General features: G+C 45.1%; 3 protein-coding genes and 1 long non-coding RNA gene across 6 annotated transcripts; 1 reads left to right on the forward strand and 3 right to left on the reverse strand.

Moving 5' to 3' along the window:
- The first annotated feature begins 67 nt into the window (after positions 1–67).
- Positions 68–7,263, forward strand: LOC112888545 (putative multidrug resistance protein). Of its 2 annotated transcripts, none has more exons than XM_025954783.1 (7): positions 68–228; positions 1,277–1,566; positions 1,682–1,736; positions 1,829–2,465; positions 2,549–3,089; positions 4,856–5,746; positions 5,833–7,263. In XM_025954783.1, exons 2-7 carry the CDS (start codon positions 1,327–1,329, stop codon positions 7,201–7,203), a joined length of 3,735 nt encoding a protein of 1,244 aa, XP_025810568.1. In that variant the 5' UTR covers positions 68–228; positions 1,277–1,326; the 3' UTR covers positions 7,204–7,263. The 2 variants fall into 2 exon arrangements, with proteins under 2 accessions (XP_025810568.1, XP_025810559.1); XM_025954774.1 differs by lacking the exon at positions 5,833–7,263 and having other exon boundaries at positions 4,856–5,192; positions 5,290–5,456.
- On the reverse strand, positions 3,633–6,055 carry LOC112888567. Its single transcript, XR_003227843.1, has 3 exons — positions 5,802–6,055; positions 4,233–4,329; positions 3,633–4,033 (listed from the first exon to the last, which is right to left on the reverse strand). It is a non-coding gene; the product is annotated as an uncharacterized LOC112888567 (long non-coding RNA).
- Positions 7,264–10,332: 3,069 nt separating the features above from the next.
- Positions 10,333–15,272, reverse strand: LOC112897556 (putative multidrug resistance protein). The gene is made up of 6 exons (XM_025965884.1): positions 15,009–15,272; positions 14,844–14,898; positions 14,079–14,715; positions 13,444–13,984; positions 11,985–12,887; positions 10,333–11,898 (listed from the first exon to the last, which is right to left on the reverse strand). The coding sequence occupies exons 1-6, from the start codon at positions 15,270–15,272 to the stop codon at positions 10,531–10,533; spliced, it is 3,768 nt and encodes a 1,255-aa protein (XP_025821669.1). The 3' UTR covers positions 10,333–10,530.
- A 5,720-nt stretch (positions 15,273–20,992) lies between these two features.
- Positions 20,993–24,839, reverse strand: LOC112902720. 2 transcript variants are annotated; one of them, XM_025971887.1, is made up of 4 exons: positions 24,478–24,839; positions 23,458–23,520; positions 23,183–23,378; positions 20,993–21,476 (listed from the first exon to the last, which is right to left on the reverse strand). In XM_025971887.1, exons 1-4 carry the CDS (start codon positions 24,520–24,522, stop codon positions 21,433–21,435), a joined length of 348 nt encoding a protein of 115 aa, XP_025827672.1. In that variant the 5' UTR covers positions 24,523–24,839; the 3' UTR covers positions 20,993–21,432. The 2 variants fall into 2 exon arrangements, 1 of the variants encoding a protein (XP_025827672.1); XR_003230645.1 differs by lacking the exon at positions 20,993–21,476 and having other exon boundaries at positions 22,975–23,378; positions 23,458–24,381.
- Between the last annotated feature and the right edge of the window lie 2,888 nt (positions 24,840–27,727).

The following is a 27,727-nucleotide window of genomic DNA, read 5'->3' on the forward strand; positions in this document are numbered from 1 at the left end:
GGTTGACAACTAGTATAACCAGCATTACGTTTGTAATCTCTGCAAGGGTAGCAGAACGAGCAAGAAAATTGGACTGCTGCGCTGTCGCTAGAGCGTGTGCGTCCACGGATTTGGCGTGAGCTCAAATTTCACACCCTGATCAGGCTTGCCGGACATTCGTGTTGACTGGTGAGAGTGAGACAACCTGTCAAAGGAGGACAACCCGGCTGGCACAGGCGCTGAGTTCCGGTGAGGTTTCTTGATGCTGCAACTCCTATGGCGCTGAAAGTTTTTAGGTTTTACCGTAGCCCAACCCCCAACGCTGAATAAGGATGAGATGAGAATAACGAGAAGCAGATGACTAGATCCTTGTTTTTTTTTCCTTTGGTCCTCCTGTGCCATCCTTCATATAAGGTTAATTAGTCTCTTTTGAATCATCGAAGCTAGTATTGGTCATACTCAGTGGACTGAGATTCACTATAGTTATAGGTAAAGGTGGAATATCGGGAGGGAGGAAGCGCTCGTCGTTAAGTTAAATCCTCCTACTATTTCCACACCATTGGGCCGGTTCATCCTCTAAGAATGAGAAATGATCAACGTAGCTGGCATCTTCTCCACGTGTACCCTCCGTCCTAAAAAGAATGCAACTCTCGCTTTCCGAGAAGTCAAATAATTTTAGATTTGATCAAGTTTATACAAAAAATTACCAACACTTACATCTCCAAATAGATTTAGTATAAAAATATATTACATAATTAATCTAATGATACTTATTTTGTAACATAATTATTAATATCATTTTATATAAATTTAATTAAATTTAAAATTGTTTGACTCCTCGGAAGCAAGAGTTGCATTCTTTCTGTATCCTACTTCTGGGATAGAGGTAGTACGGGCTAGGACGCCGGGTATCTATTACGCAATATTCATCTGAACACTAGAAGGCAGCAGGTGTACAACAAATTAAGTAGAGAGATGCCAAGCCAAAAGATCGAGACCAACCCTTCCGAGGGACCTTGTTGGTCATACAAAATTGGGGGTCTGTTCGCGGTGAAGTGCCGTCGAAGAGACAACCGGAGCGCACTTTGCGCGTCCGATCTACCGGCCACCCCACGCCTCATCAGCCATGTTTATCACGCTAATCCCTGTACGCTGCACGCTTAATTAAGCTACTTACTAGCTAGGTCGTGAGCTAAAGTCAATTACAATAGTCCGTCGTGATTTACTGATTCGTCGGGAAAAAACAATAGTCCGTCGTCGCAGCTTGCAAGCTTATAACGAATTAAGCAACGAGCAGGGCCTTCAACGTGGTGCCGGGCTGCCGGCTAGCTATATCACCGGACTGGCATGGACGGTGGGGAAGCCGCCGAGACGGCCGCGGCGGCGCCGGCGCTCGGGCCGTCGTCGTTCATGTCGGTGTTCAAGCACGCGGACGGGATGGACGTGGCGCTGATGGTGCTGGGACTGGTGGGCGCCATGGGCGACGGCATGTCCACGCCGGCGATGCTGCTCATCTCCAGCCGCGTCACCAACGATTTCGGCCGCGGCCCCGACCTAGTCCAGGACTTCAGTGCCAGGATCAACCGGGTAAATACTCTACGCACCTATTGCTTTGCTAGCACCATCATCATCATCACCATCACCGACGGCTGATGAAAAAGCTTGCAACTGCATGTACGATCAACTTGTTGGTTTTGATCAGAACGCGAGGAACATCGTCTTCTTGGCGTGCGCCTCCTGGGTCATGGCGTTCCTAGGTGAGCAACCAACCAACCCTCTCACGACACTGTTGTGCTACTAGCAGCAACTCTGCCGCGGCTGACCTGCACGTTCGTCTCGCCCGATGCAGAGGGCTACTGCTGGGCGCGCACGGCGGAGCGGCAGGCGTCGCGGATGCGGGCGCGGTACCTGCGGGCGGTGCTCCGGCAGGACGTGGGGTACTTCGACCTCCGGTCCGGCCCCACGTCGGAGGTGGTCGCCAGCGTCTCCAACGACAGCCTCGTCGTGCAGGACGCGCTGGCCGAGAAGGTGCCCAGCTTCGTGATGAACGCCACCATGTTCGCCGGCAGCTACGCCGTGGGGCTCGCGGTGCTGCGGCGGCTCACGCTGGCGGCGCTGCCGTCCGTGCTGCTGCTCGTCGTCCCCGGCATCATGTACGGCCGCGTCCTCGTTGGCCTGGCCCGCCGGATCCGGGGCCAGTACGCGCGCCCGGGCGCCATCGCCGAGCAGGCCGTGTCGTCGGCGCGCACCGTGTACTCGTTCGTCGCGGAGAAGCGCTCCGTCGGCCGGTTCTCCGCCGCTCTCGAGGAGTCGGTGCGGCTTGGGCTCAAGCAGGGGCTCGCCAAGGGCGTCGCCATCGGCAGCAACGGCGTCACCTTCGCCATATGGGCCTTCAACGTCTGGTACGGCAGCCGCCTCGTCATGTACCACGGCTACAAGGGCGGCACCGTCTTCGCCATCTCCTCCATCATCGTCAATGGCGGCCTGTGCGTGAGACTCAGCGCTAGTACTTGCCGTGGACCAATGAGGATGACACCATTAACAGACCATGCCGATCAATCAAATGCAGGGCGCTGGGGAACGCGTTGTCGAACTTGAAGTACTTCTCGGAGGCGAGCTCGGCGGCGGAGAGGATCATGGAGGTGATCCGGCGGGTGCCCAAGATCGACTCGGAGAGCGACGCTGGCGAGGAGCTCATCGACTTCGCCGGCCAGGTGGAGTTCAAGGACGTCCAGTTCTGCTACCCGTCACGCCCGGAGAGCCCCGTCCTGGTCAACTTCAACCTGCACGTGCCAGCGGGGAGCACGGTGGCGCTGGTCGGAGGCAGCGGGTCGGGGAAGTCGACGGTGATCGCGCTGCTGGAGCGGTTCTACGACCCATCGGCCGGGGAGGTGGCGCTGGACGGCGTGAGCATCCGGCGGCTGCGGCTCAAGTGGCTGCGCGCGCAGATGGGGCTCGTCAGCCAGGAGCCGGCGCTGTTCGCGATGTCAGTACGAGAGAACGTGCTGTTCGGCAAGCAGGATGCCACGGTGGAGGAGGTCACCGCCGCGGCCAAGGCGGCCGACGCCCACAGCTTCATCTCGCAGCTGCCGCAGGGCTACGATACGCAGGTACACACGCAGCGTCCTGTCGTATCAGATTGATCAACCATGCTCCCGTTTCTTAGTGCGTTGGACTTCTCAGTTCTCTCTAATTTCCACAGCTAGTTGACAGCGTGTTTAATGAAGATACTTCCTCCGTTTTAAATTATAGATTATTTTAACTTTTTTAGATTTATAGATTTTACTGTGCATCTACGTATATGCTTTGTCTAAATATATTAAAAACTATGTATATGAAAAGATAAAAACAACCAACAATTTAAAACAGAGCAAATACTTAATTATGATTGCCGAAATGCAGCTACGCTTTATAAAACTACAAACTGGCAATTAGTTATAGGCACATGTATGGAACGCATGCGGTCATTATATAGTTCAGTGGAATGCTTTCTTCCCTTTGCAAGTCACCGACGAGTTTTTCTTTTTAACTGCAAATTAGTAATGTTCATGTCACCATCTCATTTTATAGTCTTTACCAACCTGCCCTTCAACCCCTTGCCCTTGTGAGGTCATCTCCCAAGCCAATCATCGCATACACGTAAACCTCCGTCCAAAATTACAAGATATTTATAACCCTTTGATCAACAATAAATAATTCGGCTAATAACTATCTAGTAAGCACATGAGTCCAAAAGTACAGGACCACAGTTATTTTACTGGAGAATACAAAAAAAAGAAGAAGCACGAGTAAGCAACACTGCTGCTTTTGAAAGGAACAACTTTTGTTACACTCCAACACAAGTCTACCCCTACAGTACTACTGCCTTAGCTGCTAGATGGCCACAGCACTGGCGGAGGGTCCTGCCTATGCGCTAAGTGAAACGGAAAAATAACAAACTAGGAAAGGCCTTCCTCAAACCTAAGATTCAGAGAGCTGCCGGCAACTGTTCCCGAGAAATGTACGACAAGTTGACCTGTTCTATACAGGCTGGATTAGAGAAGACAGCAATGTTCTGTCATCACAGCAAAAACAGTCAATGGAACAGAGTTAACAGTTTGAATGTTTGATAGTGCTTTCCATGGTTAGTTCAAAGAGAATAAGCCAGGTATTCCGAAAGAAAATGTATCCTCACATTAAATTTGAGTTATTCAATGTACGCCCAATAGTCTCGATGAATTTATAGGACTTAACCTTGAAGCAGGAGTACTCACCTAGTAAGTTCAATTAGCTTGGAGAGCTCCAAAGGTACCCAGCTTGGCAGCTTCTAGTACAGGTACATTGTAATACTAGTACTAGGATTCCTGAGTCCTGAAACATAAGAGTTCATTGCAAAAAGATGTGAGCTAGGTGTTCAAGAGAAGCTACATACAACACAGGAAAAGGAGCACTACATGTGTGCATCATTGGAAGGACTGTCTAGCACTACATGTGTGCATCTATTTTGCATATATACACACATACACACACCATATATGTCTATTCTGCAAAAGTATCAAATGTGTGTGGAGATCTCCTGATCAGTATTAACTTTCTCTGTTGTGTAATGTACACATCAGTTAAGTTTGAAGTGGAAAAGGGAGTCATGCATACAAAAACTTGCAGAAGTAGCTTACGATCAATTCTATATCTTCTTGTCTCTTGCCTAAGCAGATTTGCATTATATGTAGTTGTTACAAGAACTATGGACAGTTACAGTGGTTAGCTTCTCAAGAAACTAACTCATTGTAATCTGTTCACCCTGTCCCCATTAAAGACATTGGAACTAAAATTCTTCTCCATGGAAAATAGGCTGATGTTCCTGATCTATCACTAACCATGTCTAAAACAACAACAGGTGGGAGAGTGCGGCGTCCAATTATCCGGAGGGCAAAAGCAAAGAATTGCGATTGCAAGAGCAATCCTAAAGTCACCCAAGATCCTCCTCCTCGATGAAGCCACCAGTGCATTAGACACAAAATCAGAGCATGCTGTGCAGGCAGCACTTGACCTGGCTTCCGCAGGCCGTACTACTATTGTCGTTGCACATCGCCTCTCTACCGTACGAAATGCTGACATGATTGCTGTCATGCAGTCTGGTGAAGTCCAGGAGCAGGGTTCCCATGATGATCTCATTGCCAATGAGAATGGTCTCTACTCCACTCTCATCCGTCTTCAGAAAACCAAAGATTCAGGTGAGGTTAACGAGACTAGTGGAATTAGTACAGTGTCTGCTGCTGTAGGACAATCCAACAGACACAGTATGAGCAGGAGGTTTTCTTGGCCTCTCAGGTCAAGTTCAGCACGATCAGTGGGTGATGCAAAACATGATGGCAACATAGAGAAGCCAAACCTTTCTGCCCCATCTTTCAGAAGGCTACTTATGCTTAATGCACCAGAGTGGAAGCAGGCATTGGTGGGGAGCTTTAGTGCAGTTCTGTTTGGAAGCATACAGCCTATCTATGCATATGTCATGGGGAGCATGTTCTCAGTCTACTTCTTGACAGATCACTCCGAGATCATAGATAGAACAAGGGTCTATGCACTCGTCTTTGCCGCTCTTGCGGTGATCTCATTCTTGCTCAATATGTTGCAGCACTATAACTTTGGTGCCATGGGGGAATACCTTACAAAGAGGATTAGGGAACAGATGCTCATGAAAATTCTCACTTTCGAGATCGAATGGTTCGACAGTGACGAGAACTCCACAGGAGCCATATGCTCGAGGCTTGCCAAGGATGCCAATGTTGTAAGTACACATATACAAAATATAAAATAAATGTTAAATTTGAAAAGAATCATACCTGATCAAATATGAAAATATTTGTATTGTAGGTGAGGTCACTTGTAGGGGACCGAATGGCGCTTGTAATCCAGACAATTTCCGCTGTGCTAATTGCATGCACCATAGGCTTGGTCACTTCTTGGCGCTTGGCGCTTGTCATGATAGCATTGCAGCCATTAATTATTGCTTGCTTTTATGCCCGTCGTGTCTTACTAAGGAGCATGTCCAAGAAATCACTACAGGCACAGTTTGAGAGCAGCAAGCTAGCTGCTGAGGCAGTCTCCAATCTTCGCACCATCACTGCTTTCTCATCCCAGAGCCTCATATTACGCCTATTTGACCAAACACAGGATGGACCACGCAAAGAAAGTGTCCGGCAGTCATGGTATGCAGGACTTGGCCTCGGTACCTCTGTGGGTCTTATGGCATGCACATGGGCCCTCGATTTCTGGTATGGTGGCAAGCTCATGGCTGAGCATCAGATTACTGCCAAGGCGCTCTTCCAAACCTTCATGATTCTGGTAAGCACAGGCCGTGTAATTGCAGAGGCAGGTAGCATGACAACAGACCTTGTTAAAGGTGCTGATTCAGCCTCTTATGTTTTTGCTGTTCTTGATCGGCAAACTAAAATTGACCCTGACAATCCTGAGGGATACAAACCGGAGAGGCTCAAAGGCGGGGTGGAAATTACAAGAGTTGACTTTGCATACCCTTCGAGGCCAAATGTGATTATATTCAAAGGGTTGTCCTTGACAATACATCAAGGACAATCAACAACCTTGGTTGGGCAAAGTGGTTCCGGCAAGTCAACCATCATTGGGCTTATAGAGCGATTCTATGACCCACTTAAAGGAATGGTGAAGATTGATGGCAGAGACATAAAAATGTACAACCTGCATGCTTTGCGGCGACACATTGGGTTGGTAAGCCAGGAGCCAACACTGTTTGCAGGTACAATCAGAGAGAACATCATGTATGGCACAGACATAGCAAGTGAGACTGAAATCGAGGATGCAGCGAGGTCCGCAAATGCCCATGACTTCATTTGTAACCTCAAGGATGGATATGACACATGGTGTGGTGAGCGAGGCTTTCAGCTTTCAGGAGGGCAGAAGCAACGCATTGCAATTGCCCGTGCCATCTTGAAGAATCCAGCTATCTTGCTACTAGATGAAGCTACAAGTGCACTAGACAGCCAGTCCGAAAAGGTGGTGCAAGAGGCATTGGAACGAGTTATGATGGGGAGAACAAGTGTAGTGGTGGCACACAGGCTCAGCACTATCCAGAAGTGTGACTTGATTGTTGTGCTTGAGAAAGGAATTGTTGTCGAGAAAGGAACACATTCATCCCTCATGGCCAAATCCCCCTCTGGAAAATACTTTGGATTAGTTAGCTTGCAGCAAGGAGGCAGCTGGCACTGAGTTTTGCATGAAAAATCAGAATAACTCTACAAATTTGCAGCTCATTAAAATGACTCACCATTTAGACTAACCTGGAAGAAAGAATGTTCAGCAAACTGTTAAAATTTCCTGCGGCAATGGCCTGTTTTTCATCCCATTGCTCTATCAGTTGATAGAAGTGTTCCAAGCGTCCAGTTTCTTCATACAGCTATTGGAAATGGATTGCCGAATTGAAATGGGCAAGAACTTTAAAATGTAAGTTAGTTTGTAGTTCACTAGTTCATCTCATTCTTTTGTGACTAATTTATGTTCTATTGTTATACACATAGGTCACAAATAGTCAAAGTCCTAACATCATGGACTCAATATAGCAGGTAGGATAATGGACATTAACAAGAGAGAAGTATAAGAAGAAACAATAAGAACTGTTAGCAAGTTGGGTGTCCTGTGTCCAACTGTGAGCTTCTAGTTCCTTCTGCATGCATCTTAACTTCTTAACGTTCAACAGCGGACACATTAGGGCCAACTGTTTGTTCCTGAGCAGGATATGCATAAAAAGGCGTTTGTGCCTACAGCCTCTAAGCTCTACAGGTAGTTCTTGTTAACTGCGAGGAGCACACAAGGTATCATAATTCAGAAGAGCACAAAAATCATGCACCACTACCCTTTTTTCCCATCGAGGCAGTACTATGAAGATTAAAGATCGAGCTGAACAAACGAGATCTGATTCTGCGGGATCGCCAACAATACCATCCATGTCTGATGTCCGCAATAATGCACAATAGGAAGTTATTCACCAATGCCCAAAGATATTCCCCACAAGTCAGATCGCTAATTAACCCTGAGCTAAACAATTGACATGCCGATTTCACCAATTAGAGGACTACCCAATCCCAAGCGCTTTCTCTGCTTCAGATTTGCTCGTACGGAAAGCTATGCAGGTATGGTGCGTGCTGTATCACCTGAGCCGGCCAGAGCCAGAGGAGCCGGGGTGCTGATGGTAGCGCCGTGTGGTTCGTCATTGGCGCGGCGCCGGCCCTGGCTTGGAAGAGCGCGGTTGGAAGCTTGGGGGTGGGTGGGTGGTGAGGGATGCCTTCTACAGCCGTTTACATGTTTTCATTTCTGAGCTTTCTGGAGGGCCCGTTCCGGCAATGGGCCTCTTGCTGCAGGCTTCTTGCTGAGAGATTATGATGGAATAAAATCACGTGGCAGTATATTTCCTCTCTTTTTTTAACATTTCAAAAATGCAAAAGAGAGCAAGAAATGCTTCATACAGGTTCTGTCGCCCGTGGGCTGTCAAAATCCGTTCTAGGCTGAAAGCATCGACAAGCACCCCACTCTGGCTAATTATGACAAACTAGCCTACCAACTCGTGCTCCCACGCAGACTAATTAAAATTAATATAAAAATAAAAATTATATATAATAATTATAATTATCTATCTCACATCCTCTTTGATCTATTAAATATTCTAACACATACTCTAAAATATATATTTATTATTATCTAGTTAAGTGTTTGATATATATTTAATTAAATTATTTGCTTGTGAATTGGTATCTTTTTCTCTTTCATCATACATGAATTATCGTGGGTAGTATTTTTATATAAATAATATATTAATAATAACAGAAATAGTAATTTAGAATTTTATATTGGTGCATTTTAATATTTTTTATAATTATATAATTTAGATTTAGATTTAGAAGTTACTTTAACTTTTAATATTAACATAATTGGATAATTTATATGCAAATTTTGGAGATTATTAGTATTATTTTTATAATGATATAGGTGGTAATTTACACGAAGATTAGGGGGTTACTTTAAATTTTTTATAATGACAGATGTAGTTAATTTAGATACATATTTAGAGGGTTACTTTAGTCTATTTTTATAATGGTTGAGGTGGATAATTTATTACGACAGATAGCAGATCCGATGACTATTATGATTGGAGTTGTCAGATTTATGGTCGGATATTTCTGATTTTTTGAGAATTTCTTTATTTTCTTTAGAGTTTCCACATAAGATTCTAGGTTGCTTCATGTGAAGGCTTCCTCTATTATTTCATTTTATTTTTATTTTTCCATCAAACTCTGCTATATACTTCCTCTATTATTTCACATGGAAAATTATGTTTATCCTAAGTTAAATTTATCCAACTTTAGCCAAATCTATTAAAAAATGTAACAATATCTGTACTACCAAATATTGCATTATCAAAATATATTCTATAATAAATTCAATGAAACAACCATGCGCACACGCATGCAGAGGGTTACTGCTGGGCACGGATGGCGGAGCGGCAGGTGTCGTGGATGCGGGCACGGTACCTGCAGACGGTGCTCCGGCAGTACTTGGAGTACTTCGACCTTCGGGCCAGCTCAATGCACCATGTCTATTCATCGCGCAGGTGCGACGCGCGCTGCGTCGTTGAAGGCCAAGCAAAAGCGCTGCCGGAGCTGCCGCTGCCGTCGGTCGTCAAGCCGCTGGGTTAGAAGTTCAGCGTCACCAGGTTCCGAAATATAGAGGGTCGCCATCCCGGCGGTAGGGCCAGTCCAAATGGCGGCGAGATGGGGCGGTGGGGGCGCTGCCTACCTGGGCGGCAGGGGATGGTGGTGGGGGAGGTGGGAGCACGATAATTACCGATGGTGGCGGTGGAAGGCAGTGGCGGAGGCGCCGAAGCCGGGGAAGGGGGTGGCTTTCTGCGATATGGCCGTGTTTTTTGGCTCGCGACGGCCGCCAGCGTCTCCAACGACAGCCTCGTCGTGCAGGACGCGCTGGGCGAGAAGGTGCCTAATTTCATATCAAGCAGAGATGCTGAGTGCTGGCCCTTGATTCAGTTATAGGTCGCGGACATGACAATTGCTGTGGAGCTGGTATACTCAATCCTAAGTGCCCTGATGACATGTTCTGAATACTGCACCATGTACAGAGGTGCACCTGCTGCTCTGCATTGAGATCTCCCGCGACTTCAGCTCAAGTGAAATGGTGTCTCATCTGTTTTCCGCTCTGCAGTTCACCTACCACTGTACTCATTCATGGTAATTAGTAATCCAATTTTCTATTAGCTAAATAGCCAGCAGATATAACATCTGAAAACGAATAAGCCACAAAAGAATGAGGTAAAATGCACAGCTTCATGTATACTTTAGTAAGTTTTCTAAAACTTCGCTGTTTGCACCTGTACAATACTTTCAGTAGAGGCATCAAGAAACTGCAAGCTTGATACGCTTACGTGCACCTATAGTACAATATAAGGAAAACTAGCCCATTTTTTCTCACAGGAAACTTCATCGGTTTCCTGAATATTGGAAAGTGATGCTGTATTGTCAAAAATCAGTGTCAGTTGCATCCTTGCTGCAGCCTAACCAATCTGAAGTAAGCGCCAGAGGGACCCTTGGCCATGAGGGACGCATGCGTCCCCTTCTCCACAATCATTCCCCTATCAAGCACGGCGATCATGTCGCAGTTCATGATGCTGGTGAGCCTATGTGCCACCACTACGGTTGTCCTGCCGATCATCACTCGGTCCAGTGCCTCCTGAACCACATTTTCCGACTGGCTGTCCAGCGCGCTTGTAGCCTCATCTAGTAGCAAGATGGAAGGGTTTTTCAGGATGGCGCGAGCGATCGCAACGCGCTGTTTCTGCCCTCCCGAGAGCTGGAAACCCCGCTCACCGCACCACGTGTCGTATCTATCCTTGAGGTTGCTAATGAACTCATGTGCATTTGCAGACCTTGCAGCATCCTCAACTTCTGCCTCACTTGAGGTTTCTTCCATGCCACACACAATGTTCTCTCTAATTGTGCCTGCAATCAGTGTTGGCTCCTGGCTAACCAGCCCGATGTGCCGCCGCAATGCACTGAGATTATAAGTTTTTATGTCTCTACCGTCAATTTTCACCACCCCTGTAAGTGGGTCATAGAATCGCTCGATAAGTCCGATGATGGTTGACTTGCCGGAACCACTTTGCCCAATGAGTGCCGTTGACTTGCCTCGCTGTATGCTCAAGGAAAAACCTCTGAAGATGATTGCATCTGGCCTTGATGGATATGCGAAATCGATGTTCAGAATTTCCACCTCGCCTTTGATCTTCTCTGGCTTGTGTCCATCAGGACTGTCAGGGTCAATTTCTGTTTCCCGGTCAAGAATAGAAAACAATGAAGCAATTGCATGAGAGCCCTTAGCAAGATCTGTTGTTGTGCTTCCTGCCTCTGCAATCACACGCCCTGTGGTCACTAAGATCATGAAGGTTTGCATGAGCTCCTTGGTGCTGATGCGGTGCTCAGCCATGAGCTTGCCGCCATACCAAAAGTAAAGGGCCCATGAACATGTCATGAGGGCCAAAGAGGTGCCTAGGCCAAGCCCTGAAAACCATGCCTGCCGAATGCTTTCCTTGCGTGGCCCATTCTGTGCTTGCTTAAAGAGACGTAGGATGCAGGCTTGGGATGAGAAGGCGATGACAGTGCGAACGTTGGACACAGCTTCAGCAGCCAGCTTGCTACTCTGAGACTGCGCTTCTACTGACTTCTTGGACATGCTCTTCAGCAAGACACGCCGAGTGTAGAAGCATATGATGATCAGAGGCTGCACCGCCAACATGACAAGCGCAAAACGCCATGCGATGACCATACCCATGGTGCAGGCGATGAGCACCGCGGAACCTGCTTGGACAAGCAGAGCCATTCGGTCACCCACGAGTGACCTCACCTACAACAAAAATGTTTCTATGCTTTGCTTAAGTTTGATTCTTTTCAAGTAGGATCATAAACTTTAGCCGTTGCCAATGTACATACCGCATTGGAGTCCTTGGCTAGCTGCGAGCAGATGGCACCGGTAGAGTTCTCTTCACGATCAAACCACCCAATCTCAAATGTAAGGACCTTCGCTAGCATCTGTTCCCTGATCCTCTTTGTGAGGTGTTCGCCCATGTAACCAAAGCTGTAATGCTGCCCGATGTTGAGCAAGAATGAGAGCACTGCAAGAGCAACAAACAAGAGAACATAGACCCTAGTTTTTTCCTTCATCTCGGCATGGTCTGCCAAGAAGTAGACTGAAAACATACTCCCCATTCCATACGCATGCACGGGTTGAATGGCTCCAAGCACAACAGCACTGAAGCTCCCGATTAGCATCTGCTTCCACTCTGGTATGTTAATCATGAGTAGCCTTCTGAAGGATGGGACAGGAGGCAGTGATGACTGCTTCACTATGCTTTCATCGTTTCCTACATCTCCCATTAACCGTCCTGGGCTTGATCTGCTAACCAAAGATGATTCCCTGCTCATGTTGTGTCTACTGGATTGTCCAGCAGCAATAGATGAACTACCAATTCTGCTGATCTCATCATCGACTTCATGTAAATCTCTAGTCTGCTGCTCGAGACGAGTAAGAGATGTGTAGAGGCCATTCTCAATAGCATTGAGCTCATCGTGGGAGCCTAGCTCTTTGACTTCACCGGATTGCATGACAGCGATCATGTCAGCATTCCGGATGGTGGAGAGGCGATGCGCAACAACAATAGCTGTTCGACTCGTAGAGGCTAGGTCAAGCGCCTCTTGCACGATGCGCTCCGACTCTGTGTCCAGTGCACTCGTGGCTTCATCGAGCAGGAGGATCTTGGGCGACTTCAAGATTGATCTGGCTATAGCAATCCTCTGCTTCTGCCCGCCAGACATTTGGACACCACGCTCGCCCACCTGTTGTTATTTCTGAACTGGTTAGTATATATCACAGTAAGAACACGAGCTCATATATATTTCACAGTAGATGAAAGAATTCTAGGTTAGAGGTCGTTAGATGGTATCAATTGCTAGTTTCTTGACGAGTTAACTGCAGTTTCTTGTGATTATCCGTACCCAACCTGGGGAATATTCTTGGATCGGTCTAAAAGTACTTGAACTTACTGTCTTCTTCCAAAAATTCCAAATGGCTGGATATATGAGAGCTTAACTTGAATATGGGTATACCTGCAGTACGCTTTTCCAAGAGATTGAAACACCGTTACAGAACAAAAACCTACAGAAACTCACTAAATTTCTACGAGCTAAGGCACTGCATGGGGACATCCATACTAAACTACGTCCTCCCTTCTAAATTATAGATTATTTTATATTTTCTAAATATACAATTTAATGTATTATTTGAAATAGTGTATATCTAGATGCATACTAAAATTTACATACCAAGGCAAGTGAAAATTTGGAACGGAGGAAGTAGTCACTACTGGTTCTGCAGGATGAAAATATAGATTACCTGTGTGCTGTAGCCCTGCGGCAGCTGGGTGATGAAGTCGTGTGCGTTCGCCGCCCTGGCAGCAGCGATGACCTCCTCCACCGTGGCGTCTTCCTTGCCGAACTGTATGTTCTCCAGTATTGATGTCGCCAACAATGGCGGCTCCTGGCTGACAAGCCCCATCTGCGAGCGCAGCCACTTGACCCGCAGCCGCCGGATGTCGACGCCGTCCAGCAGGACCTCCCCGGACGATGGGTCATAGAAACGCTCCAGCAGTGCTACCACCGTCGACTTCCCCGACCCGCTGCCGCCGACCAGCGCCACTGTCCGCCCCGCAGGCACGCGCAGGCTGAAGCGGACGAGGACTAGGCTCTCCGGTCGCGACGGGTAGCAGAACCCGACGTTCCTGAACTCCACCTCCCCGGTGACATTGGGCAGCTCCTCGCCGTCGTCGCTCCCGGAGTCGATCTTGGGCACCCGACGGATCACCTCCAGGATCCTCTCCGCCGCCGCGCTCGCCTCCGAGAAGTACTTGACGTTCGACAGCCCGCTCCCTAGTGCCCTGCACGAACGGTTGATGGTTCTCATCAATGGTACCGCCGCCATTGTCGATGCTCATTGAGTCACTGATGAACACTAGCAGTCGATTCACGCACAGGCCACCGTTGACGATGGCGGAGGAGATAGCGAAGACGGTGCCGCCCGGGTACCCGTGGTACATGACGAGGCGGCTGCCGTACCAAATGTTGAAGGCCCAGATCGCAAAGGTCAGGCCGTTACTGCCGAGGGCGACGCCCTTGGCGAGCCCTTGCTTTACCCCGAGCCGCGCGGGCTCCTCGAGCGCCGCGGAGAACCGCGCGACGGTGCTCCTCTCCGCCACCGAAGCGTACACGGTGCGCGCTGACGACACGGCCTGCTCGGCGATGGCGCCCGGGCGCCCGTACTGCTCCCTGATCCGGCGGGCGATGCCGGTGAGGATGCGGCCGTAGACGATCCCGGGGACGACGAGCAGCAGCGCGGACGGCAGCGCCACGAGCGTGAGCCTCCAGAGCACCGCGAACCCGAAGACGTAGCTGCTGACGAACAGGGTGGCGTTCATGACGAAGTTGGGGAGCTTCTCGGCCAGGGCGTCCTGCACGACGAGGCTGTCGCTGGAGACGCTGGTCACCACCTCCGACGTCGAGCCCGCCCTGAGGTCGAAGTACTCCATGTCCTGCCGGAGCACCGCCCGCAGGTACCTCGCCCGCATCCGCGACGCCTGCCGCTCCGCCGTGCGCGCCCAGCAATATCCCTCTGCAGGCGCGCGCGCGCGCACAGACATGTCACATCGAACGGACTGTCAGTTCAGACATTCAGTTCAGACTTCAGACCAATCCTCCCCTGCATTAGCATAAGTGTGCTGGGCAGTTCTAAGTTCTCACCTAGGAACGCCATGAACCAGGAGATGCACGCCAAGAAGACGAGGTTCCTCGCATTCTGATCAGGATCGGGTGGATGCAAGCAAGCTGCCTCGTCAGTGTCCACTGTCCAGTGATGCTGGCGTGTATGTACACAATAACGGCTGCTGCATGCTAGCGTATACCTACCTCGTTGATCCTGGAGCTGAACTCTCGGACGAGGTTGGGGCCGCGACCCAGGTCGTTGGTGACGCGGATGAAGAGGAGCAGCGTCGCCGGGAACGACATGCCGTCGCCCATGGCGCCCACCAGGCCCAGCAGCATCAGCGCCACGTCCGCCGCGTCCGCGTGCATGAACACCGACAGGAACGACGACCGCGGCGCCGGCGGCGCTTCCTTCTCCGCCGCTGTTGCTGCCTCAGCAGCCATGTCCGGCGGCGAGCTCGCGCGCATCACTCCTAGCAGCTAGTTGTGAACTTGTGATGACGTGGGCTACGTACTTCAGCTGGAGTTGATTTCAATTTTCTGTGACCAATGCGATACGGAAGGATTCTGATCTTGGCCTGGCCCTGGCGACTGGCGAGTCGCGACTTGAATTAGCATCTCAACTGCCGCCTCCAGTGGCATCTCGAATAAAGTAGTAGATGATGCACAGGTCATCACGACGGAGACATGAACGGTGCGCTGTTGCCTGCATTTGCGCTCATGAACGAACGAAATCGTTGAGATCGAGCTACTGACATCTATACGAAATCATAGTTTTTGACGAACATTAGTCAAATTATACGCAGGCCTGTACCGGGGGTTATGTTCATCTTGTCACTATTCGATCTGTTTGCCTCATTAATATTCGCGTGGGTGCTAATAATTGAGCTAATAACGAACCCCCTGTGTTGAGATATGTGCGTTGTGAGTCTCAAACTAGTGCTAAGCTCAGTACTCAAAGTGTGCTAAGCTCAGTAACTTTGTTCTAAAGTCAAGTATAGTCACAATAACTAACAGTCATGATATTCAGGGTACGTATCTTGATAAGATCAGGCAACGGAAAAAGCTTGGCTCGCGAAGGGTAATGGACAGAGCCGGCTTGGTTCGGTGTATATTCTGTTGGCCTGGCTGTCGAGTGCTTATTCTAACTAACTACCAACTAGGCAAGGAAGCCATATACTTGAGCTTTGTCACTTGGCCATTACAGATATTCATTAAAGGGCTGAGTACCCCCAATGGGGTAGCCGTCCATGCCGTGAAAAGGAAACCGAAGAATAATAGCGAAGATATCACTAAGAAAGATAAGATTTTATCTTGTCGGGGGAATGTGGAGACATATCTCGGTGATAATGCATGACACTTTGGTGGCGAGCAGTATCACCAAGATATGTCTTCATTGTGCTAGAGCTATAGGCGATCAACCCTTATACAGTGCGGACGAGTGGCGAGCGGGTCATGCCGACAAGCACAGGCTAGCGCAGCATGAAGGGGCCAGCGGCCAGAGCCAATGGAAGGAAGAAGGGATGGAAGAGGTGGAAGAAAGAAGGGAGGGAAGAGGAACAAGGTGAGCAGGTGTGAAAATAATCATCTCAACCGACATCCACATACATGCAACCAAATAGAAAATAAAGGATATCCTCAACCTCTTAACCAAACATCAAACGAGACCAACCCAATTAAAAAAATAGGACGGGTCTAATCCATTCCACGTAGAACTGAAACCAAACACATTTTTCATTTACATAATACCATTTAATATGTAATAAAGATTACATTCTAGACTGGCCATAACTCATTAATCGGATTGTATTCCAAATCCAAGTCACATGCGGAAGGACGTGTCCTCAGCAACATGGATCCAGTGGTTCAGCCCAGCTATATTATATATGGGCCAAATTTCAACCCAGCTATACACACTTTACAACTAGGACTAATTTTCTTTTCTTTTGTATACTTATTTTATTGTTTCTACTTTTGCTTTTGCTTTTCTATAGTCATTTGTTTATTTATTATTTATTATAATTTTTTACATTTTTATTTTTATTTTCCTATCTTTTCTCTTGTTTTTCTCTTTGTTCATCTTACATAACGATGTGTTCATGTTGTGGATAATGACATGTTTGTGTTGTGGACACATTTATTTTCCATGTAAAAAGCTATGTTCGTCTGTGAAGCCATTTATCTATTTTGTAGACTAATTTATTTATTGTGTTAAATTATTTATTTGATTTGTAGACTATATTATTCCGTGATGTGTACTCATGATGTTTAGTTTTCAAATACTCGCAATGTCAAATCCTTTTATTCATTATGTTTAATCTTTTATTCACATAAAGTAATCATTTATTGCAGTTGTCGAAGTATTTATTCGCAATAGTCAAAGTTAATTGTTCTATTTTTAAAATTATTATAAATGTAGTCAAGTATGGTCTTCATTTGAAGATCTCATCATAAGAAATATTACAATGAAATCAAAATATTTAATTGAGATAGTCGGTTTATAAATTTTTTTAGTTTTTACTTTTCAACCTTCCTTGTGCATGGAGTGACATCATCACCTTATTTTATATTTTTGCTTTTGGTGATATATCATTTTCACTAGATTGTGCATACACTGTATGTCTTGATGATTATGGTCGAGTGGATAATCTGCATGTGTTGCATATCTGTCGGGCTTCTTCAGATGCCAATAAAAAAATTTCACATTCTGACTGACATATAACTCGACCCTTTTTGGAATGCCCTCGGTGTGGAGGGTTAGCTGTCACCGGAAGCGACAGAATATCCCACCATCACCTTAAGAAACACGCATGTATTATTATATATGGACCAAATTTCAGCCCACATGTACATGCTTTACAACTAGGACTATTTCTATGCATGCCACTGTTATATTTATTGATAAAAGAGGAGAGCCCAGCTGCATCCATGCAAAAAAAAACAAATGATAACCTCATCCCATATGTGGTTTGAAAAAAATCATAACTTTTAAATTGAACATTCTAAAGAAATTTTGAATGCGGCATTATATTTCTTAGCGTAAAATCCCTGTATGCCACTGAAAATTTATCTCATCCCCTACATGCCATCAAAAATTAAACCATCCCTCAATGCCATTGAAAATTTTAACTCTATCCTTTATGTGCCATTACAGCACAGTCATGTGACCGTTAACTGAAGGTAAAAAAGATAATATTACCCCTATAAGAGAAGAGATGAACTATCCCTTATATGTCATTGCATTCACAACAATAGTCTATATGTATACACAAGAAGCAACACACACCAATGCATATTGCACAGATCATACTTGTTTTTGAGATCTCCATGTTTATTGATTCACTAATGCGCAAACCAAATGGAACCATACATTAACTGATGTCATACATGCATAGAACAAGAATCTATTGATATCCAAATAAGCAACCGGTCAACAACCATAGTTGTCTATATCTGTACATAGAAGCAGTCATATAAGCAGCCATTGATGTCCATAAAAGCATCATTATTGTACATACAAGCAGCCATACCAGTCGCCATTGATGTCCATACAAGCATCATTGCAACCAGCCATTGCTTCTATACAAACAGCTATACAGGTACAGTAGCAGCAACTACTAGTTGAAATAAGCTTAGTAAAAGAACACTAGACTTGGTGTCACAAAGACCAACAAAAATAGGAAGTGACACAGAAAAGAATCTGCAACACCACTAGTTCATACCAGTAAGTGGAAGCTTTCTTTTGCTTCTGGTATGAGAGGCAGGGCTGTTTGGTTGAGAGGTCTTGTTTCTAGTACTCATTGCAGGACTATCATATGGCGCCGAGACTTCTTTTTTATTTTTCTTTCCTGTTTCCTTTTCCTTGCCTTTAGCTTTCTTCTCCCTGGGCTTGGAGGTGGCAGGTGGTGGTGTTGTCTCACGTGTAGGAAGTAGCTCAAGTTGGTTTGAGTTACTGGTAAGTTAAGGGTACAGTGCTTACTTTTCAGCTAGCATAGCTGCTATATCGTTAGGGTCACCGTCCTTGCACTTATACCAGCGATTGCCATATTTCTTGCAAACTTTGCACTAATGTGACCCTTTCTTTCTTGTTGTGCTGCCTTCTGTACATCCTTTGAACCTCTGGTTCTGTCTTCTACCCATTGTAGATTTTATGAGTGGTGGACGCATGAAAAACCATGATCAGATTGTCCGTCATTGTGCCTTGTCAGGCATGGCAGGAATGAGAGACTCATAAGCAGCTCTGAATTTATCGACTGAATAATAGTTGTCAACATATTTCTCTAGAGGTTCCCTAAGATATGTGATGAACGCAATATCATGTTTGCAAGGAATCCCTGATACTTGCCATTTCCTACATGAACAAGTTCTTTCTTCTAGGTTGACAACACATTTGTAGCCACTGCCACCTTTGACACCCACCTCTCCAAGAATAGCTCCACTTCTATAGACATCCATATCCAAGTTCCTGCTTTGCTCCCTCAACTCTTTCATGATGTATGGCAAAATGATCCCTTCAATCTTTGCTGAGACATCCCTTCTAATATCCCACTTATCCATAATAAGTTGCCTAATCATATCCATAAAGTTGTCCAAATTCAAAATCTTATACTTCTTTACCCAATTGCTGAAGCACTCGGCCAAGTTGTTTGTGACACAATCAACCTTGCAATGGGTCCAAAATTAACTTCTTGCCCATATCTTAGTGTGACATTGCCCTATATAATTCATTGCTTCTAGATTTTCTTCATCCGTTGCATTCCAATGCTTCTCAAAGTAGTATCGAGCCCATGAATATGTTGTTGCCTAAAGATGGTCCTCAAATATCTTTCCCGTATACCTTTTCTTGAAGTTTATCATCAAATGTAGCATGTATTCCCTATGTTCTGCAACTGGGAACACTTCCTTAACTCCCGTCATCATTCCTTGTCCAGCATCTGTACATATAGCTAAGCCTTCAGATGATCCAATGGGATCTCTAAGCTTTTGCATAAACCAGGTCCAATTTTCATTTGCTTTTGAGTCCATCACCCCAACAGCAACTAGATACATCCAATTGTGTCCATCTATAGCTACTGCACATGCTAGTTGCCCCCTGAACCTTCCTGTCAAAAATGTGCTATCTATTGCCAAATAAGGCCTGCATCCTTTGAGAAAGCCTTCTATGTATGGTTTCATAGCAAAAAATAGCCTATTAAATCTGATTTTTTCCATCGACTTCATGATGATCAATGACAACAAAACTTCCACGACAGCACCTCTCCATCTCAGCTTTAAACCCGTATGTGGTGTTTAACCTCCAAGCCCACCGAGTGATACCCCTGGGGTGGTAGATTGTAGGTGGGGTGTTGTTGAGATTAGAAACTCGAAGGTGGAAGGAATATGAAACTTTAGACAGGTTCGGGCCGCCGAGCGCGTAATACTATACATCCTGTGTGGTGGTTTGTATTGACTTAGATGATGTGTTGTTGTGTCTTGGTTTGGAGGGGATCCTTGCCTGCCCTTATATAGTCTTGGGGTACAAGATTACATGGAAATTATAGTCCGATACTAGCTTAGGAGTCCTACCCAAGTACTACTCGGGTAGTTTCCTTCTGTTCCGACTAGTCCTACTCCTGTAAGAGTGGTTACAAATAGTGTAGGGTGTGGGCCATGTCCCACCCCTTTATCCTAGAATATGTACGTCATATGCGCAGTCCCGTGATCCGGGTCTAACAAGTCCCCAAACTCTTCGTAGTCGAGTACTGCAGGCTTCCGAGTCCTTCTAAAGGCATCATCGAGTTCTCTCGAACTCCATCTTGAAAATGTCTTCTAAGTACTTTCTTGGCTGCATCGAGGCTGTGAGGTGTTCATACCCTGAGTAGTTGTTAAGTCTTCTTTTATATGAGGTGCGATGAAACTTGCACTCCATATGGAGTAGCCTTGAGCTTTAGGCTGAATCGAAGAATCAGGCTGAGGGTCAAATTAGTCTTAAATCTTCTGCTCTTATCTTCCAAAATTTTAAAAAATAAGCCGTCAATAATACGTGTCTTGCAGCCCCCGAGCCTTGAATCCAAATCCCAAGATTTTGAAAAAAAAAAAAGGATCCAAAGAGTCGTGGTATGCATTGTGTAAAAAATTAAGAATTTAACTTGATGGTTAAAATGGGCAAATAGGTTCAGAAATTTGAAAACCTCTTTTTTCGGAATGAGATCCCTGAAGAAATGGTTAAACAAATAACTTCCCCAAAGGAATCCTAAATGACCGCTCAAAACAAATCTTATAATGAGAAAATCTCTTCAACTTCCGCATAGTGTACACCGAGTTGTTTCCAGCGCCCAGCCCCGAGTATGGGAGCAGACGAGCCACTGAAAGCACGCTGAGTGCCCTGCTGCGCCCAGCCCCCAGCCCCCGAGCACAAGAGCTAGACGAGACGCCGAAGGTACGCCGAGTGCCTTGTCGCGCCCAACCCCCGAGCATGGGAGCTAGACGAGCCATCGAAGGTACGCCGAGTAGTGTAGGTACCGGCCGAGTCAGAGGAGATACACCACATGGTCGGCAGCGCCAACCCCCGAGCCTGGGGGTCAGCCGAGCCGCCGCTAGCACGCCGAGTGGTCTATGCCGATGAAGTGATGGCCAAGTAAGGCAGCTTTCAGGAGCATACCTCACCCAGCGGCATGATACAGGTCTGGTCCCCTGCAAGGTAAACATAAAATATGTTAAAACTGATATACATGATATCGAATCGGGAGTGAATCCCAACATTATAAAATGCATATAAAATTTTTCGCGTCTTGATCTTGCTAGATCATATAATTCCCCGGATAGGTAGCCTATTACATTTAAGCACCTGATCCCTGATAGACGTAGCCCATAACGAAGGGAGCATGGCCGCATGCATGAGTAGGAACATAGATGTACAGAAGAGTCGAGGTCTCATAAATTAAAGCATGTGCTACCCGGGTATTTTAGCGACCGTTAAGAGAAAACTAGAACAGTCGGCGCTGCGGGAAAGAAGAGAACGCTCGTGGAGCGCATATTATACACCCATTAGGTGTAGTCCCGACTATAAGCCCGGAGCTGCATGAGTAGTCGAGAACGCAATTATGGTGTGGCCGCAGAGGCGCATGGTTAATATCCAGAGATATAAAAAATAATTAGAAAAATATTAAAGCATGACTTAGGTTGATTCATGGGCGACTTGTCGATAAAGCCGTAGTGCTCGTTGATGGAGCCGCGACGGTTTGTTGATGAAGCCCGACTAGTCAGAGTCAATTCCGACTAGTTATCGATAGTGTCAGACCCACTCCCGACTAGTTTTGTAGTCGAGACGAGTAGTCGAAGCAGTCGTTGGTGGGTCACCGAGCGTCCTCATGAAGTCGAAGTAGTTGTAGCATGATCCTTGCTCGTAGCTTCCTTGTAGTAGTCGGAGCAGTCATCTCCGATCTTGAGCAAGCGATCCAAATCCTCCTCCAATGCAGAGAGGGTCTCGAATCGCAGGGCCTTCTGGTAAACAGTGGCCATGTTGCGTAACCCAAAAGGTAATCAGGTACATAGATCCTCAGACTGAATCAGATCTGATCTGAGGAGTCCTGGTACAGCATGAGTTGAAGTCGCGTTGAAAATGGACTCATCCACGAGCTCCCTGGCGAGATCAGGGAGCAGCGTCTCGTCGAGGTTGTCGATGAACTCATCGAGACCACTGCGTTGGCTTGCCGCAGATGCCTCTGGCTTCATATCATCGACAAGGTGCCGAGGAAAACTGCCCGTGCCATCAGCAACGCAAACTCACGAGCCGAAGATGAAAGTTGTGCCCTCGTCGAGCATGACGCTGGTGAAGTTGAAATATGCCATCGAGTTTGCCGGTGGATGCTCGATGAACACCCCAACCTGGCATGCCAGCTGTCGGTGTTTAACCTCCAAGCCCACCGAGGGATACCCTCGAGGTGGTAGATTATAGGTGGGGTGTCGTCGAGATCAGGAACTCGAAGGTGCAAGTAAGACGAAACTTTAGACAGATTTGGGCTGCCGAGAGCGTAATACCCTATGTCGTGTGTGGTTGTTTGTATTGTCTTAGATGATATGTTGTTGTGTCTTGATTTGGAGGGGATCTCTACCCGCCCTTATATAGTCTAGGGGACATGATTACATGAAAAAATCCTAACCCGATACTAGCTTAGGAATCCTGTCCGAGTACGACTCAGGGAGTTTCCTTCTGTTTCGATTAGTCCTACTCCTGTACGAGCAGTTACAACTGGTGTTGGGTGCAGGCATGTCCCACCCCTTTATCCTAAAATATGTACGCCATGTGCGCAGTCCCATAGCCCCGGGTCTGATATTGTATAGGTTACTGAAGCTATTGTCCCAACTACCGAATAATTGTGCATGTGCCAATTCTTTACCTGCATACACTCTCTTGTAAGGAACCTCTACCTTGTGCTTATCCTTTATCCTCCTTTGTAATTCTTTAGCTTTCAAACTTGCATCCTCCATTAGCCAATCCTTCACTTGTTCACAGATCCAAAATTTTGTTGCATTCTTTACAACCTTGCTTCTTCTTGCACTAGAACATTTATGTCGACGTGGGTTCTTCTTGACCTAGCATGAAATCAAGTAATTATGAAGTGTTGCAAAATAGAACAAGCAACAAAATAGCAGCAATCATAGTTGCAATTACCTTTATGGTTTTTTCATCCTTTATTTTAGAAGCATGCAACCTCCACCTGCACCCTTCTTCTTCCTTCCTTGAACAATAAGCTCTTAATCTTTCTAGATCACTCTTTTTAGTGTCATACTCAAACTCATGTCATGTTGAGAAACTGCCAGCTTAAATTGCTCTCATTGGTGGGTCATCTCGATCATAGGCCATAAATGGCACAGGTGGCAAGGGATCCTTGCCAACTAAATCATCCTCCTCCTCATACTCCTCGTCAGATTTAAAATCAGACGTAGAGTCACTTTCCTCAACCACATGTGTCTTATGAACAGCTAAGTACAAGCCTTCATCATCAATACCCATATATTCATTTTGTGGTTCAGGATTTGCCAAATATTCATCACCATCAGGGGCATCATTAGTTTCATTTGTGCTAGGTTCACTTGTGCTACGTTCATTTGTACTATGTTCAGCGGGCTGACTTGTTTTTGGTTTAGAATATTGGCTGTATATTGGCTCATTGGACTGGCTTGCTGTTGCAAGTAATGGACAAGCCATAGATGGGGTGCATGGGATATCAAGCACATCTGAATTTTCTGGGGTGTAGCACTCAAGGACAGGTACAACATATGTGGGATCAGTGTATGCAGGGGTCATGCGAATTACCTTCTTGTCAACATGCTTGCTAAACATTTCAAGTAGTTCATGTTCTGTTGTGACTTGTGGGAAGCATTTTTTAACATCTTCATAGTAAAAAATACGCACTACTTCCAGATAACTATGAGGGTACTGATTAACAATTTTTTCGATGAGATTTTTGAAATTGCATAGATCAGAATCCACAATCTTGCTGAAACTGAAGTATGAAATGTCCTTCCTACGCTTTGTAGCGTAGGATTGCAACTGAGTCTGATTTCGAGCGAGTAACTTGACTTACGGTCCATCCTGTTAATGAACGGCCTATCAAAACTAATTTTCTAATGTTACTGGTTATTGTTTTTATAATCCAGCATTAAAAAAAAGAATGGATGAAGAACTCACCCTGAGAAGCCAAGAACCATCCAGGTTATTGCTTAGCGTCCCCATCCCTCGTGCTTAGCATGGTCTCCTCGAAACATCTGCCGATTCATGCGTAGCAGCCCCACTGAGCCGAATATTGTGCAGCTGGGGACTCGGTGCGGGAAATCAGCGCGGGAATCGGCGTGGGAACCGGGCACGCAGTGGCTAAGCGGGCTTGCTCCCCCAGCAGCTAGCGCGCACGGCGGCCAGGCGGGCCCACGTGCTGCTCGAGCATGGCCAAGAGAGCGCGCAACGGCAGGGGGCCCTCGCGCGGCCACGCGAGCGCGCGGCGGCCACGCGCCCCGGCTCGAGCTCGGCCTCCGCTCGAGCAGCTCGTGGCAAGCAGCGGGCAGGCGGGCCCGAGCGGGACTCGTGCCGAGCGGGAGCTGCGACGGGACCAGGCAACCGCGCGGGATCCAGCTGGGATCGACACTGGATTTTCGGGGCGCTCGACGGTGGGAGATGGATAGAGTTTGGGGAAAACTGGATAAGGATATGGTTTGGAGACGGGTATAATCGGAAAAATATTGAAAGATCTCAGCGATTAAACGGTGTTATAATCTACTTTTGGATAGAGATAGCGGCAATAGCATATAAGGGATGAACTTATATTTTTCAGTGGCATTGAGGGGATGGCTTAATTTTTGATGGCACAAAAAAGATGCGTTAAATTTTTAGTGGCATACAGAGAATTTAGTCAATTTCTTATGCAAAGACTTTCAAAGCAAGATCATACTCGACCATGTTTGGAGCATTTTTTTAAAAATATCTTTTTTAATATGAAATAAATAACTTTGGTCGACACAAATAAAATATTGAACATTACGAACATTTGATTATATATAACAATATCACAAACAAATGAGTCATTATACCGAATAATTTACTCTACAAACCGAACAAATAATTTAGAATTACGAACAAATTAGTGAACAATATGGTTCAGCATGTGAACAAATAGTTGAACATGGAGAACAAATGATTCCATGTCGCACATAAATTATTTCACAAACATACAATTTAGTCTAAGAAATAGTATTATTGTTGACGCTAAAATTTTGTAGAGATATTTATAGAAGGAAAATGAAGCTGATGAGGAATCCCGGGTCAAAACTGTTAGGGATTACCGTCAAGGAGGATGTAGTGCTGATCAAAGGCGACGCATCTCCCGCTTTTTCTCGATGAATTTTTCATCAAGTAGGGCTGCATCGGATCGATCTCCGGCTTGTTAGTAAGTTTGTATTTATCAGATTTTATAGGATTTAATTATCAGCGCATCGCTGTAGTTTGATCTACCAATTTATTGATTTCTATCAAGTTCTCGTAAGGCTATATCGTTAGACCTCTTGCTAGTTCTTAATAGATTTCATATTTTATATAGTGATAATTATAGATTTATCAACTCTTATATAACCTGCAATCTAATAGCCGATCTTTTCATTGTTTTTCACTAAAACTATTGAGTTATCTTTAATCTTAGTCTTCGTTGCGGTTAATCTTATTAGCTAATTCGTCTTGTCTAACTTTATTATCTCAAGCTGTCTCGGTTAGGTCTGATCTTTGAATAATAATGTTATGTCAAATCTTATCAACTAGATTAGTTTATCAAATAATGATAACATGATTGCGATAGCTTGATAGCATCAGTTGGCTCTTTTAGCCAATTTTGAACTTAATGATAAGCATAAGTTCTGATATAACTAGATGCATTGGCTAATTATGCTCGGTTTATCGTCCTGCTATTAGCACTGTCTCGGTTAAGTCCGATCCGACTAATGATGATGATAAATTTAGTTTAATTATACATATATTTAATTATGAAGATTTTATTCTTAATGTTGATTCATCATGAATCGGCTTTGCAGCCGATGCGTAAATATATGTGTCGGACGTCTTGACCGATGCATTCTATGGAGCCCTTCAGAATCCCAGCTGGTGCGTTCCTTATTATTTACTGATTAAATTTTTTTTCCTTGTCAATTACGGGTAAAATTGACTGGCATGTCCCTAACCTAATTTGCATGATCTGCACTGGAGATAACCAGAGCTTCCAGGCCTTAGCGTGTCATGCTATGCAAGACTCACCGTACAATTATTGTGGCAACAATTGCATCATGCATTAATGGAGAATAAATCAGTTACAAACTGGATAAATTGCTTTGCATTATTGTCCAATTAGTGTAGAATCTGAGTTATGATACATGTCATGAATCATTGTTCAATGCGGAAAATAGTCCAATTATAAAAACTTATTTGATTATATAATAAATAAAAATATATTATATTAAATTATGGAGGGTGTGGTTAGCTGTCACCAGAAGCAATAGAATATGCCACCATCACCTTAAGAAACACGCATGTATTATTATATATAAGTTTAATTTCAACCCATCTATACACGCTTTGCAACTAAGACTATGTATTTGTACTTTAGATTTTCATTTTCTATATTAATTTACTAATTTATTATTTATTTTTATTATAATTTTGTACATTTTCCTTTTTTCTGTCTTTTCTCTCATTTTTCCCTTTGTTCATCTTGCATGATAGCATGCTCATGTTGTTTTCCATGTAAAGAATACGCTCATCTGTGGAGGCATTTGTCCATTTTATAGACTAAATTGTTTATGATGTTAAACTATTTGTTTAATTTATAGACCATCTTGTTCCATGATGTGGACTTATTTGTTGGTGATGTTTAGTTTTTAAATAGTCGCAATGTCAAATATTTTTGTTCGTTATATTTAATCTTTTGTTCGCATAAAGCAATTATTTGGTCCCGTCATTTAAGTATTTATTCGCAATAGTTAAAGTTAATTATTCTATATTAAAAATATTTTTTAAATTATTTAAATATAATCAAGTGTGATCTTCATTTGAAGATCTCATCGCAAGAAGCACTACGGTAGAATCAAAATTTTATTTGGATAAATCAGTTTGGAATTCATAATTTCTTTTAGTTTTCAACCTTTCTTGTCTGTGGAATGCCATCATCGTCTTATTTTATATATTTACTTTTGATGATATATCGCTTTTATCAGATTGTGCATGCACAGTATGTCTTGATTATTGTGGTTTAGTGGAGAACAAATGTGTCCGTGTCACAAATTAATTACTTTACATGCAAATAATTTAGTCTAATAAATAGTATAGCATCATGAATAAATGGCGAATAAGTAAGTTACAAACTGATTAAATTGATTTACATTATTAACCAGTGAATGTATAATCT

Source organism: Panicum hallii, chromosome 1 (genome assembly GCF_002211085.1).
Source record: "Panicum hallii strain FIL2 chromosome 1, PHallii_v3.1, whole genome shotgun sequence".
Lineage (NCBI taxonomy): Eukaryota > Viridiplantae > Streptophyta > Magnoliopsida > Poales > Poaceae > Panicum > Panicum hallii.

Excerpts from the sequence above, each read along its gene's own strand:
- LOC112888545 (XM_025954783.1), top strand. The coding sequence starts at position 1,327 with ATGGACGGTGGGGAAGCCGCCGAGACGGCCGCGGCGGCGCCGGCGCTC. Across the intron at positions 3,090-4,855 it reads CGCAGGGCTACGATACGCAG|GTGGGAGAGTGCGGCGTCCA; the intron begins GTACACACGCAG and ends AAACAACAACAG. Across the intron at positions 5,747-5,832 it reads TTGCCAAGGATGCCAATGTT|GTGAGGTCACTTGTAGGGGA; the intron begins GTAAGTACACAT and ends TTTGTATTGTAG.
- LOC112897556 (XM_025965884.1), bottom strand. The coding sequence starts at position 15,272 with ATGCGCGCGAGCTCGCCGCCGGACATGGCTGCTGAGGCAGCAACAGCG. Across the intron at positions 13,985-14,078 it reads GCCATCGTCAACGGTGGCCT|GGCACTAGGGAGCGGGCTGT; the intron begins GTGCGTGAATCG and ends CCGTTCGTGCAG. Across the intron at positions 12,888-13,443 it reads CGCAGGGCTACAGCACACAG|GTGGGCGAGCGTGGTGTCCA; the intron begins GTAATCTATATT and ends AAATAACAACAG.
- LOC112902720 (XM_025971887.1), bottom strand. The coding sequence starts at position 24,522 with ATGGGGACGCTAAGCAATAACCTGGATGGTTCTTGGCTTCTCAGG. Across the intron at positions 23,521-24,477 it reads ATGGTTCTTGGCTTCTCAGG|GAAGAAGAAGGGTGCAGGTG; the intron begins GTGAGTTCTTCA and ends TGTTCAAGGAAG. Across the intron at positions 21,477-23,182 it reads TTACAAGAGAGTGTATGCAG|GGGACCAGACCTGTATCATG; the intron begins GTAAAGAATTGG and ends TTTACCTTGCAG.